The 13,641-nt window shown below is 41.7% G+C and overlaps 1 protein-coding gene across 3 annotated transcripts in view; it reads right to left on the bottom strand.

Annotated features, from left to right (window-relative positions):
* The window catches only part of cdh24b (cadherin 24, type 2b), a 169,935-nt gene that overhangs the window by 58,409 nt on the left and 97,885 nt on the right, over positions 1 to 13,641 (bottom strand). For all 3 annotated transcript variants that reach the window (XM_085388332.1, XM_085388334.1, XM_085388333.1), the window contains one exon: positions 12,169 to 12,336. In XM_085388332.1, coding sequence (XP_085244458.1) covers positions 12,169 to 12,336 — 168 coding nt within the window. The remainder of the gene's footprint in view (positions 1 to 12,168; positions 12,337 to 13,641) is intronic.

Raw genomic sequence — 13,641 nt, 5'->3', positions numbered from 1 at the left:
GAATTCCACCTGGTGTTTTTATCGTAATTATCATTGTTTTACACTTATTAATAATGGTGCTGGCAGATGTTGCCTCAATTAAAATAAATGTGTATACTGAGAACAAAAAAAAAAACTGTCATTCACAACAATATAGAAAATATGTTTTTAAAGAGTTTATGAGACTACTTTTGAGAAATATTTTCCCTCCTGTTTAGCACACTCTATGAAAAGCAGTTTACTCTGCACTGTTGCAAAATGAGCCTGATGAGAATTGAACCCTTAATTGCAAGTGCAGCAGTTACAACACACGGGCTAAACCACACGGGAGTTCTCGTACAGTTGTGCAATAACTATGACTGCGCAGATGCACAGCTTCAACGATGTCTGGCACAAATTAACCGACAAATGTACGGTTAACTGCCAATACATTTGGAAATGTCAAACTTAAAGTTTTACACATCCAGTTGAAGAAGAGTTTAATTTGGGAATGGGTTTAATTGTCCATCTGACAGGGCTGTGGGGGTATGTTGGATGAAAAAGGTTGGGAACCACTGATGTACATCAAACAATAAGAAACTCCTATCTATCTGTAACCCATTCAAACAGCGGGAAGCTGCAGATTTCAGCAAGGCCCCGCAGGGTCCATCTTGGCATCACGTCTGTCTCCTGCATCCTACAAAGTTTACTTTGTATCCCTTCTGCTCACAGACTGATCATCTGTTTACCCAATATGGCGAGGTATATTTATGATTTATAAGAATGCCGTAAACCGTCTCGGGAGAGCTTAGTTTGGCCTTGCCTGCCTTTATGTATAAGGGATGAGAATGCAGGACTGAGGCGATTCGTTTTGCACCCCTGAGGCAGAGTAGTTTACCCACCGCCGTTTTTCTGACACAGACCGTATAGTAGATGGAGCCACTTATCATATCTTGGGGGAGATGACTTGCTGGCCCATTTCCAGCTGTGTTTTTGAGGATCCCAGGGAGAATAGGGTCAAGAGTGTGGTGAGGGCAGGAGAGGGTGGCAAAAAAAAAAAACCTCAGGGAGCATGTTCACTTGGCTGCTCAGGGATCCTCAAAGGGTTAGGGTGGGGATTGTAAATGTTCAGCCAAGTGGACATCAATGTAGTTCTGCAGTAGCGGGGGAAAAGGGATTTTAAGAGACTGTGGAAGAGTGCTCTTATCTGTCCAATTCATTTCCAAGAATCCATTTTTATGGCCTAGAGTTTGAGGCAGGATTTGCCCATGTATACCACAGGAGGCAGGGTAAATGAAAGAAAAAAACAAAGAGAAACACACACACACTCGCATTAATGTGAGATAGCTAGCAATGGCCTGCCACACCCTGTTGAGGATGTAGCACTCACAGTCCAGCGACTCCATTCATCAAGCTCGACAGAGAGAAAAAGAGTGCTGCAGAGGGAACGAAGAAAGAAGTAAACAGGGACTGGGAGGTGAAAGGTACCTTTGCAAGACACAACGACTGAGCGCACAGGAACGACAGCAGGTAAAGCCAGGTAAGCACAAAGCAGACGGCAAGCGAGGAAGCACTGATGGAAGGAAAGGAAAGAAGGGAAAGGTTTAGACGCTGCTGAGAAGGTTCCCATTAACATGGAAATCACTTCCTCTTCTCCGGCTCTCCATGGCTCACTGATGGCTCGGCAAAAAGAGAATGGCTTTAGCTCCTATTATTCTGCGTGAGGGGGCACACTGCCAGGTCAGATGAAAAAGTAATGCAGAAAATAAAAAAATAAAAAAAACTGTCAAGGCAGTCTCTTTGCGTCCTGTCGCCTTGCATTTTTTGTGCTTTCCCTGCGAGCAAAGGGCCCGGGAGTTGCTGGAAAAGGTGTGATGGATTCACCTAATTTCCACAGAAGCCAGAGCTGATACACAAACTAACAAAAAGGAAGCAGGGACAGGAAAAGGCCCTGTTTGGGGAGTTTAATTAAGTTTTAAATTTCCAAGTTTCTCCTCTTGCGATGGCAGGAAAAGTGTGGAGAATGTAAGAGCCTCTCGGGCCGGATTGCCTACATGTAGGTCTTTTGGAAACCTCGTGTTGTATAGGATGATTACTGCGCAATGAATCTCTGCTCAGAGGCTCTGTTGGCTGCACGGGATTGCTTCAGAAAAGCTCATCAGGGGGAAGCTCTGCCTGCTGATTCCTCACAGGAGCAGCCAATTTGATGTGGTTCTAATGTCAGCGTAAAGCCTCATTTGCTGTGCATGTATATGTGAGGAAGAACAAGAGAGTGCAAGAGAGGGGAAAAAAGGGGGGTAAAATGAAAAAAAAGAAAGCCACTACCAACAAGGCCAGCTGACCCTGATACTTTAACGCTCACGCAAACTGCTGGGCGCATGGCACGCACACGCATGAACACGTAACGTGCAGGCGATGCGGTTAGTGGGCTGCAGCAGAATTCATACCCACGCAGGGTGAAAGCCTAGAGGAATCTATCCAAGCAGAGCTCTGTACTGTGCCACCATTGACTCCAGGGCACTGCAATGGCAGGCCTAATTGTGCGTTGTGATATGAGGGAGCCATTTCAGGAAAAGGCTTTTCATGTCTCGGCGCTATCTCACGCCTCTGAGCTGGCTGCATATACGGAGTGTTTTTTCTTTTTTTTTTTGCTTAAGCGCTGCACTGCATGTGCCATTGTACGTGTTAGTGAGCAAGTGCGTACGTGTGAATTCTCCAAGAAGGTCTTAAAACACATATAATCAGCTAAAAACAGGGTTCCCCCTCGTATCTTCCACCCAAATCCAGCTGAATCAGGCGCCTCGCAGCTCGAGGACAGCGAAGCCTCCAGAGGACAAGAAACAACGGAGAAAAAAAAGATGCTGAGAGCTTCTTGTGCAAACAGACTAATGTTTCATCACTGCTCTTTATATCAGTCCATGGGCACACAATAGTATTTCCAACTTAGTCTCAACAATTAAAAGCTGTGAGTTAAAGGCCGCTTCAGTACGCACAGCTTTCAACAAAATCCAGTAATCCAGCCCTAAACTCGTCATATAAACTGCAGAGAAACGCACATGTGTACGTTAACAGCTGCAGGCACATCTGTGTGTCTGCATCGCAGCTCCTAAACACATCAGTGAAAACCTGCTTCATTTCATTTCCCAGCATCGCTTCTGCTCTGCGTGAGCTGAAGGGATTTTTAGTTAGCCTGATTATCACTGTCGCCACAAAACCATTTGCTTTTACGCCCCTCTTTCCTCTCCCCGTCTCCATCCCTCCGTTCTGTCGTCTCCCTCCTCCCTCCTTCACGCTTTGGTGAACTTGCCCCCAGGACTTGCTTTCATGCATTCTAAAGAGTGGCGGCTTCGTGTCTTTATCGTCCCAGTCCAAACAATGGGAGACGTCAGCACGTGGGTGGCGATCATTGGACAGTGCGACGGGGACGGGGGCGGCCGCGTTGGACCGGATTGGCCTGCGCGTGTGTCCCCTAACTCTGATGAGCCCATTACTAGTCCACAAAATGCACATTAGTCATGGCATTTAACTAAATTCATTATCGATGCCCTATTGAAGGGGACGTGTGTTATTTTCGATATGCATTAGATTGCGCTGAATGTGATTGGACTGCTAAGAAGATAAGAAGAGAAAATGATGTTGGCTCATGCCAGCTGGTTTCACTGTTACATACAAATCACAAATTCTAACCTGCACCACCCTCCCTCATGTTCTCCTTATGTTATTTTTTAAAGATTAATACTGCGCGAATAATTCTTCATGATTAAACTTTGATGACCAACATTAACCCCAGGCGAGGAATTTATTGCTTGGTGGGGACGGCAAATGTTCATTAACAGTAGCCACAGTACCGGTAGTTTACGGTGGGACTGTGAAAGTGAATGGTTTGACGAGTGGGATTTCTCAGCACAGACACTTTCTGCCACAATGACTAAAAATGATTGTGCGCTGAGGGTGTTTTAAAACAGGAACAGATGGGAGAGTGTGTGATAAGGGACACAAGGGTACCGGGTGTGTGAAGAGCACACACTGAGAGCGAGTGGGAGTCAGGAGTGTGTCCGTATGCGTGCGCGCGTGCGCCTGTGTGTGTCTGCGTGCGCTGGCAGGCAGGGATGTGTGCACGTCTCTGGGTCTGACAGGAGATGACAACGTCTGTCACTTGTGTGCGATCCCGTCTCCTAACCTCTGACTGATCGCGCAAGCGCGTGGGCGCGTGCACAAACACGAGCGCAGGTATCAGAGGCCGAAAAGCATTAACAACTGCAGGAGGAGCTCGAGCCACAGATAAAGAACACACGCACAGGTTAAGCCATTGTGTCAATCTGTGTGTACACGTTTAGCTCGCCCACTCATCCCCCTTTGTTGTCCTTACGCCTCTTTTTTGGTTTTTGCGCGTCTCATTCTCACTAAAGGACATAATACCCTTTTTAATGCCTACCGATTCCCTCCATTTCAATTACACCCCCGCGCCCGTACTTGCACATTTGTCTCCTTGTCTCCTCAGCCTCTCTGTGGTTTCCTCTACATTCTCTGAGCCATTTCTCACCCACTCCCCGTTCGCTCCCTCCTGTTGTCTCACTCCTTTGACAACTTTATCGCACCTTCCTCAGCGTCTCCATCTTTCTCTTTTTCTCCTCTCTTTCAGGAAAAAAAGGGTGCTCTTGAACATATACACACACCGAGTTTTGTATTCACTCGCACACACACACCTCCCTGTTCTCTCTTTCTGTCTCCTCCCATTCACACTCTCTCTATTACATCCGAGCTCTCCAGGGAAATGAATTAGTAATATTTATGATGAAGCCTTCTCCGAACTACTCCCTCTATCGCTCCTTCTCCCTCTGTCTCTTCTCCCCGGTGCATAAAATGACACTGATCTTATTGGCGCTACCTATGTAGTCATCTGTCAGCTCATCTATCTTTCCATCCATCAAACTGCTGGGAGAGTGATGGCTCCCTCAACGTTTTTATGTGGCACCGTTGGCAAGCCAAGGTTGTTTGGAAACCACATAAAAACAGGAAAGCGGCACCTGAGCCTCCGTCTGTGGAGTTGTCACCGTGCAGAGTTGTAGCTGCTCATGCCCAGTACATTTCAGCAAGCACAAGTTATGCGTCTCCGGACGCATTTGGGAATTCTATGAGTCTGCTGCTCCAACCGTTACAAGATTCTGAATCAATGTTTTGCCCTTTGACAGCCGACAGACGTATTCGAGGTGGTAGAATTGGTGTACAGATAGGATTGGGCCAGATCAAATGAAATGCTGACATTTCACCGAGAAGACGCATACACAGAGTGACATTTCACTTTCAGTTTTTTTAAGTGGTCCTGATTTCAAATGTGGTTTTGAATCATTTTTGATGTCGATCACTTAATAAAGTAGATTTTGATTATTTGCCCCACTCTTTGACATGCTTTAATTGTTCTCAATCTGCTTTTAAAGCCCTGGCTCTGAAATGCAAGCCCCTTTCTTTTAGCCCACAGTGCTATACGCACATTTTAAAGTGTTTATCTATTCAATAGCTTTAGCACTACGTTTGCATGAAATGTTATAGTACGGCGTAACATAATTACAACAGCTAGGACCAATAAGGACTACGACAGAGTTTCTTATCGTGATCTCATAATTCTAAATTAGTATGATGAGGACAAATTAAAGCAATGTGAGGAAAGCGATTAGGCTTTGTGAAAAGCCCGAGGACTTTACTGAATGTATTTCATTAACAAGAAATGCGCAGACCCAAGAGGAACCTTCCTATGTTATGTTTGAGGATGTTTTTTAAAAAGAGTTTAAAAAAAAGTTAAGAGGTGACCAATCAAACCTTTTTTTTTTAAACAGTACAGTATTCATTAGTTAAGATTTCTCTAAAGCAAGGTCTCTTACTGGCTTTCACAATATGTTTCCACTATACTGTTTAATGTTTTATCACAGGGCTCAGCTTTTTATTCATATTCTCTCCTTTTTGATTTCTTTATCGATATATATAACTGGAGTAAAAAATGTAGTCAATTCCATCTGCTGGCAAGGATTTTGTGATTAATTGTTGAAGCCTCCTGAAGAGCTTTTAGTAAATTCAGGATGGGGGGGTGAGAGATTTCTCAAATGACTTTATCCAAGGTCAAAAATGAGATCTCAAGCTTAAACTCAACCCAGCACAAGTGAGACATCCAGACGCTTGCAAGTGGACCTTGAATTGTGTATATATTGTCAATATATCCTATATAATTCCATAAATAATCACAGGGAACCTGAGGCTACCTTCCACTTCCATTTCAAATACACAAGTTAGTTGATAAAAATTTAGCAGGTGAGATCAAAGTGCAGAGCTCCCAAAGCTGCATTTGTGCCGGGAAGATAAACGTTACATCTTATACAGTGTAATGTGCACCTATAAATACTTTACGCACATACATGACCAAGTTACATGAATACAGTAAAACAGTGTCCTCAGCTAACATTATGGCAGAAGTCTGATCTGTCAAAAGCACAAAGGCCGTGTTAGTGTATAACACTCTGATCTTAACTGGGTCGCTGCTAATATTAAGTCCATCAATATGTGATTATTATAATGAAATGAAATGATCCCCGTTTTCCATCTAACATTCATCTCTGTGTTTTCTAATACACTGCAGTTTTCTAATGCAACAGGCAGAACTGGGTCATGTTTATTTTTGGGTTCTTGAGATGTCAGGTGTTTGCACATCTTTGCTTTCCTTTTCTTTGTTCTGTCTTTTATGTGTCATTTTCTCAGGTGTAGAAAATGCTACAGGGCGATATTAGCATTTAATTTTGATAGCGTGTGTGAAAGGTTTTTTAAAACAAAATGAGGTTGAAAAGGTAAAGGTTGGATGATTTTGATAAAGTTTTAAAAGTTTAATATTTTTTTTAAAGGCTTTAAGAAAAAAAAGGGCATCTTAAAATTTTAACCATGTTTCCCTCCCTTATCGAGCGGTAGGACTTAATATGTGTTACGTGTTAATAAATAAAGTGGTCATCTTATTTTTAGGTACTCTTCCAGCCGTTGAGCTAGCCTCTTTTTCAATTTATCCTAGGGAGAATTCAGCTTGGAGTACACACAGCCATAAATTATTCAGCTATAGTAAACATGGGAAAACATGTCTGAATAAATGACTACATGGAAACAAGGGTATGAAATTTCAAATCAGCCCTCAAACAACACCACTATGGTCCTGCTACAAATTATATGAAGCTGTGAAAGCCCTATCGTCTTTGCCGGATTTCCAGAAGAGTAGAAAGTCATTTACTATAGCAGTCCTGATGCGGGGTGACAGATAGTTAATTATTTGCGTTTGATACCCAGTACCCATGTTTACTTTCACACAATTACTCATCCATGTATTCCACTTTGCACCGGCATAATTAACAGCTTAATCAGGAAAGCTCTTTTCCTGATTAAGCTGTTAATTATGCCGGAATGTGAAATGAGACAGTAACAGACAGCCGTCTGGCTTGTTAACGACGCGTCGCTGAAAACAAACATTTTTCAGTTTACTTGTGTCATAAAAAGCAGACCCGCTGAGAAGCGGGTATTCCCAGTATTAACACTTCTAAGTGGAATCATGTTTCTGGGATAAAACTTCTATAACTCTGAATTTGTGTCAGGAGGCTACAGAAAACGATTTCTCGCTGCTTTTGCGTTGTTGCCGTACACAGCTGTTCAAAAAGCGCTTTTTCTTTAACAATTTGATATGGATGGGTCTAAAATTAAAAGCCTTCCCTGCACCAAAGAACTAAAATCTAACAGAAACAAGGTCCTGTCCAAATACATTTGGAGCACAATGCATGCCATTTGATAAAGAGTGTTTAGAGCGTTATGTTTGCCAGTGAAGCATCTGAAAATATCCCACAATCTCCACTAATCATTTAGACAAAAAACCTCCAATCTGCACCGTAGCCTACTTTCCCTTTGCTATACTGCCTCCTCCGGGCACAAGAAATCCCCCGATGGCTTTCAAAACTGAACACACAACAAACCCACTTAGTTCCTAAAATCATGTTTTGGATAGTGAGAAATTCAAGGGCTCTGTGAAGAGACGAGCCCACAAAGCAGGCTGGTTTTTTTCCTTCTTGTTAAGGCTATAATGTACAGCCAATACCTGGTTCATACGTACCAGTGTAATCCTCTCCCTTTGCTAAATGCCACAAGGAATAAGCAGTGTTGACCTTGGGAGACGCGGGAGCTGGATTTGAGGGTGTCTTTTTAAAAGCCTGGGTGTGTAATTGAGTAGAGCGGCGGGGTGGCAGGCTTTGATGGTGTTCGCGCAAGCACAAGAGAGCATGAGTGCGTGAGGGGGAAGAAAAAAAAGGCAAGCAGAGGCTCAGGGATACACAGAGACATACAGAAAAACGTAGGAATATGTGGACTGTTTGCACACCGAGACACACACACAAATTCTCTAGGTTACGTGTAGGTTAACATCAGTGCATTCAGCAAAGCAAACTCATACAGGGAGTCATCAGAAGAACATGAGGAGGTAACAGCCAACAGATTTTGGTGTACGGTGAAGGTTTAAAGGCACTACCAGCACCGTGAGACTCCTCATCACCCACAAAGATCAAAACAGGGCCCAGCTTTCCTCCAAGAAGCCCTCCAGGCCTCAGGTCCAAAACACCATCCTTGATGGAGGTTCAGCTCAGTTAGCAAATCTGCTACTCCAGTACATCATTACCCCAATTTTGGCAAAGCTTTTATCAAATAGCACATCACCCTGTGCAAGTAATGCATGTGGAACGTAGACTGATCCAACAGTTGCACAGGTTGTGGGAGTAGTGCTGCAGTTTGTTTCTATTGTTTTAACTTGCTGCTTACCCTTGGTTTCATTCACCGGTTAGATTCAGCCACTAAAAACTAACTGATTAACTTCGAAACAGGTCGTTGTTTAGGTTAAAACATGTCTTTGTACACTGAAAAATTGCATTTACCAAATGGGTTTGGATGTGAGACCAAGGAGTACTTTAAAGTGTTCATATTTGATGAGATATTTGATGGCTGTCACAAAAGAGAAGTATTTGAGACTCCAGCAGGGAGACCTGGCTAAAGGGACAGGTGCGTGTCACTGCTCTACATTCACTAAGAACATATTGTGGATTTACTCACTGCTCATTAAAAAAAGAAGACCAGGTGGTGCTATAACAGAGGCTGTTACACAGCTTAGAACGTGCTACTTGGGAAGCATATGAGTAAGCCATCAGTTATTCTACATTACCTCAAATGACACTGAAGCTAACGTAGCAAGCTAAGCTACAAAAGCCTTTCAAAAATATTACATTTTAAGCTACGTTTAAAACAAATTACTTTAAATGAACCAAATTGGTGAATAAAAGTATCAGTGAAACAGATCTGCAGTTCATTTAAATTCTGAATTTAACAAGAGGTGCTCTCACAGCTCCAAAACCTTGGCAATTTGGCAACAAAAACAATGAAACTCATGAATTTTTCAAAGCACAGTCATGGCACAGACCAAGTCTCAAGCTCCTGAGTCTGTTTTCCTTTGCTCCCGTGTTAGACCTCATTCCAAGAATTGGTACATGATGTCACTGTCAAATGGAAGCGGTTCTGTCGGCTTTACCTGCATAACCGTATTCGGTGATGGAGTCATGCATGCATCTCGAGTTTTCCATCAGATTTTAGCTGAAAGCTTCCCTGTGCTTGAGCATCGGAAATGCTCTACAGCTCCTGTGGTTTCTGATACACTACAGCACTTTCACCCCATGCTGTTTGATTTAGAAAACAGTGACTTTTTCAGCACAGCACAGAGAAATGCAAACTAGTTATACTGCTACTAAGATTGTAACTCCATCTAAACTCTAAACACACTGTTATGATCAGCATACATATCGACAGCTGTTATTGATAAATAAAATGTCTAAATATTACCAGGAAATATTAAAATCCCACTACCATGTGAGCTAAAATCCTTATTCTGACAACGAAATTATATGAAATCCGTTTAATTATAAGTTTCTGACTCAGTGACTTGTATGAAAACTGGGAGAAGCTCAACAACAAGCAATTGCTGTATCTTTCAAACTTAATGTCTGAGTACGCTTGGTTCAGTCACACATTTAAAATGACTTTGCCTTGAATTTCATTTATAGAAAAGAATTTCAAATTGTAGTCGCGCCTATTTTACAACAGCCTTCAGATCACACCAAAGCTCCAAAGTTCTAATGAAAAGAAAAAACGTGTAAGAATGCAATTGCTATGCCACAGATGCTTTATGCTGTTATTTTTTATCTATCTATCTATCTATCTATCTATCTATCTATCTATCTATCTATCTATCTATCTATCTATCTATCTATCTATCTATCTATCTATTGCTAAGAAAATGGGAAATATGGATCAACCGAAGGCCAAGATGCATCTCTCAGTCCTTGTTTCAGGTCTTTGCTGAATTTTTTAATACCTCTTAAGGACATGACTGTCACATACAGTTGATCTGTTTTAGATCGATTCTTTTGTCCTCCACTTGAGCAGTTCCTTCTGATTTTTTTATTTACATAATGCACACTATGCTGAGATACGCCAAGTATTCAGCTAATAGTTCGTGTTACCAAAATACTGCTTTATATTTGTCAAACTATGATAGATTCTTGGTACATTTTTATAGATGCAACTGAAGAAACTGTTACACATTAAATGCTTTTATTAGAGGCTAAGAGTAACAGAGTGCCTAAAGATCCATCATCTATCCTACAGATACAATTTAAAATGGGTTCTTTGCCAAGTTGTCTTTGATGTATAGACAGAAAACTGGCTCACTACTTGAGTGATGTTTCTTTTTTCAGGCTTTGATGATTCATATCTCAGCATTATAAGTGATAGCACATATTATTAAATAAATACATAAACCTTCTAAAAATGGTCAGTATAAGGACTGGACTGAAAATGAGTGGAAATCAGCAAATATCCAAAGAAAAACTTTGAAAGACCCTCAGAAAGCTGAAGGGCTACTGATCAAGACCATTTTAAAAAATTGTAAGAAAGTCAAAGTCCTTGGAAGTAAACTATGCATAGTACTGTATGGTTCCTACCAGCTCCTCTACAGCAGTCATACAAAAGTGATTTCCCAACTCCTGTCCTCGTCACTTTAATTGGAAGAAGGTCAGCAATTAAACTGGAGGAGACGGAGCTGCTTAGAGGAGAAATGGCAGAAAGGACGACCTTAAGTAAAATACAAGGAGAACCCTGGCGACCAAGGCCACATGATTCTCTTGATCATTCACAGGAGGCCTAACTAGCTTGTCCTTTCGAGGGTATGAAAGAACACACCTACCATTCTTTTGGTGACATACCAAAGAAGAGAATTAATTAATCCCAGCCTGTCTTATTCACATCAGTCTAGTACATGAAGAAGAAGATCTGCCTCCTATTTGGAAGAATGATTAACATTATAATCGCCAACAGGACAATATCTAATAATCCGTCTTGATTACATCATCTTCACCATTATGCCAACCGCTAATTTGGTTTATATTTTGTTTAATCCACAAGAGTAAATTTTAATTTGATTTCATTTATCAAAAACATATTTCATAGACTGCAAGTGCGAAAGACCTATCACATCTATGATTTTTACTAAAACGATGTCATGATTGCAAACAGTGTAATTCAATTAACCATATTCAAAGTTATTAGGAAGCCAATTAGGGTTTCCTACATTGACGTGCTGTCAGATATAATCTGACAGTGTAGCTGCTGTTGGAAATAGCAGCCGATCTATCATAGCAGAGGCAAGCTAAATCCATGGCTGAATGTTTGATGAGGTACTTTGCAGCCCTGCAGGAATCTCCTCTGCCTGACTGCTGCTGTGAAAATCCTGACAGGACCTGCAGGTCAGAAAGGTCCAACAACTCTTCTGCCTTCTGGTGCAAAACAAACATGGTGTTTATGCTGTTATGCAGCTCAGTGTTTGTTTTCTCTTCATCCCTTCCCTATATCGGAAGCTAGAAACTTTACACAGGCATAACAAAATGGTTAAAAGTACACACAGTTATTTTACACTGGCTGATGGCTCCACTGTTCTTGCACGGCGTGTGCTCTCGTGAGCAGTGGGCAGTATGTACAGTTAGCGTGCATGTATGTGGGATGTGATGCACTCTCTGCAGCAGTAATTTTCCCCAGACTGCTGCCTCTCTATTCCTGTTCTATATTTTATTTGGTAGCGGTATAAGCTGCTGAGTTACTCACTCTGTGTGAAGCGTGGTGGGTTGTCATTAACATCGGTAAGCCTGACGGTTACAGTGGTGGTCCCAGATAATCCTCCTAGGTGCCCCCCCATGTCTTTAGCCTGAAGCACCACCAGGTACTGGTCATGGGTCTCCCTGTCCATATCGGGTACAGCTGTTCGTAGAATACCTGGAGAAAACACACACATAGGGTAGCATCACAAGGACCATGAACCTTGGTTTCTACCACTTGGCAACAAATGATCACAATACATCTGCGTGAGACTGAAACTCTTTTGTGATCAATATTTATAACTTTATGATTAACTGAACTTTCTGGCTTTAAAAATATACTTTCTGGCCTGCGCTCTGTTTTGGAAGAAAATCTCTCTGCACAGCAGGACCTCATCCTGCTCTCTTCACATCTATAACTTCCTTACAATCTTCTTACTCTCAGATAAAATATTGCAGTCACACCTTTGGTATGTGGATCTATCTGTTACACATTTGAAGGTACCACTTTCTAATTAGGCACAGCTTTCCGAGTTTACAGTTAATTTGACTGTTTGCAGTAAAATCCACATGCTGTGATCAGTCTTTAAGAATTGCATTAATGTAATAAGTCTTTATTGACGACTGAGTCAGAACCGCCAATAGATCTGACAAGAACTAAATGTCCTATGAAGTGGTAAATTAATAAACAGACACCGTAACCTTTTATTAATGACTTATTAACATTTATAACAACAGATCTGACTTCCCGTTATGAACTGAGAAAGTCATGACCCTTTATTAAAGACTTCATCAGCACCGCAGTTACACATGTGAGGAAGTCATTAATGAAAGGTCATTCTTGATTTCCAGTATGCCATTTAGCCTTCAGGTATAAATGTTAACAAGTTGTTATATAACACAGTTTGGTCCTGATGGTCTGCAACCCTTATTTATAAATCTAAGTACTGGTTATTCCATTAGAGTCACATAAAAACTAATTAGCAGTGTTGCCAGTTTTGAAAAGTACACATTCCCGCAAACTTAAACAATGTACATGCAAAATGAAACAAATGTATCACAAAAAGGTCACAAGCCAGCAGAAAAATACCACTCAGTTGATTTTATTGCAAAAGAATGTCCACTTGTTAACAGGTCATACATAACACCCAAAAATAAAACAACCCACTTTTTATGTGAAAGGGCAAGAATGTCAGCTCTGGCTTTCTATAAAATGCTTGGTCACAGTGATGTATTCCTCAGGCTCAGATATGTGAGATTTATCCATGATGACGTCGCCCTGTGAGCACGACACAACCACAGTCCTGTTGCACGAGCACTGAAAAAAATGTCAAGTGTGTGCCGCCTGAGGAATGCACTGCCTGTATATTCCTTCACAGCAGTCAAGATGAAATAAAATGGGTTGGGAATTGTCAAATGTTGCTCACTTGTAGCAGAGAATGACAAAATCAACACTCACTTTCTTCCTTTACAGCCGCTAATC

Source organism: Rhamphochromis longiceps, linkage group LG18 (assembly GCF_057381845.1).
Source record: "Rhamphochromis longiceps isolate RC_006_pf linkage group LG18, R_longiceps_female_GT1.1, whole genome shotgun sequence".
NCBI classification, from domain to species: Eukaryota; Metazoa; Chordata; class Actinopteri; order Cichliformes; family Cichlidae; genus Rhamphochromis; species Rhamphochromis longiceps.
Note: the sequence above shows the minus strand (reverse complement) of the source record. Positions and strands in the feature narration are given on the sequence as shown.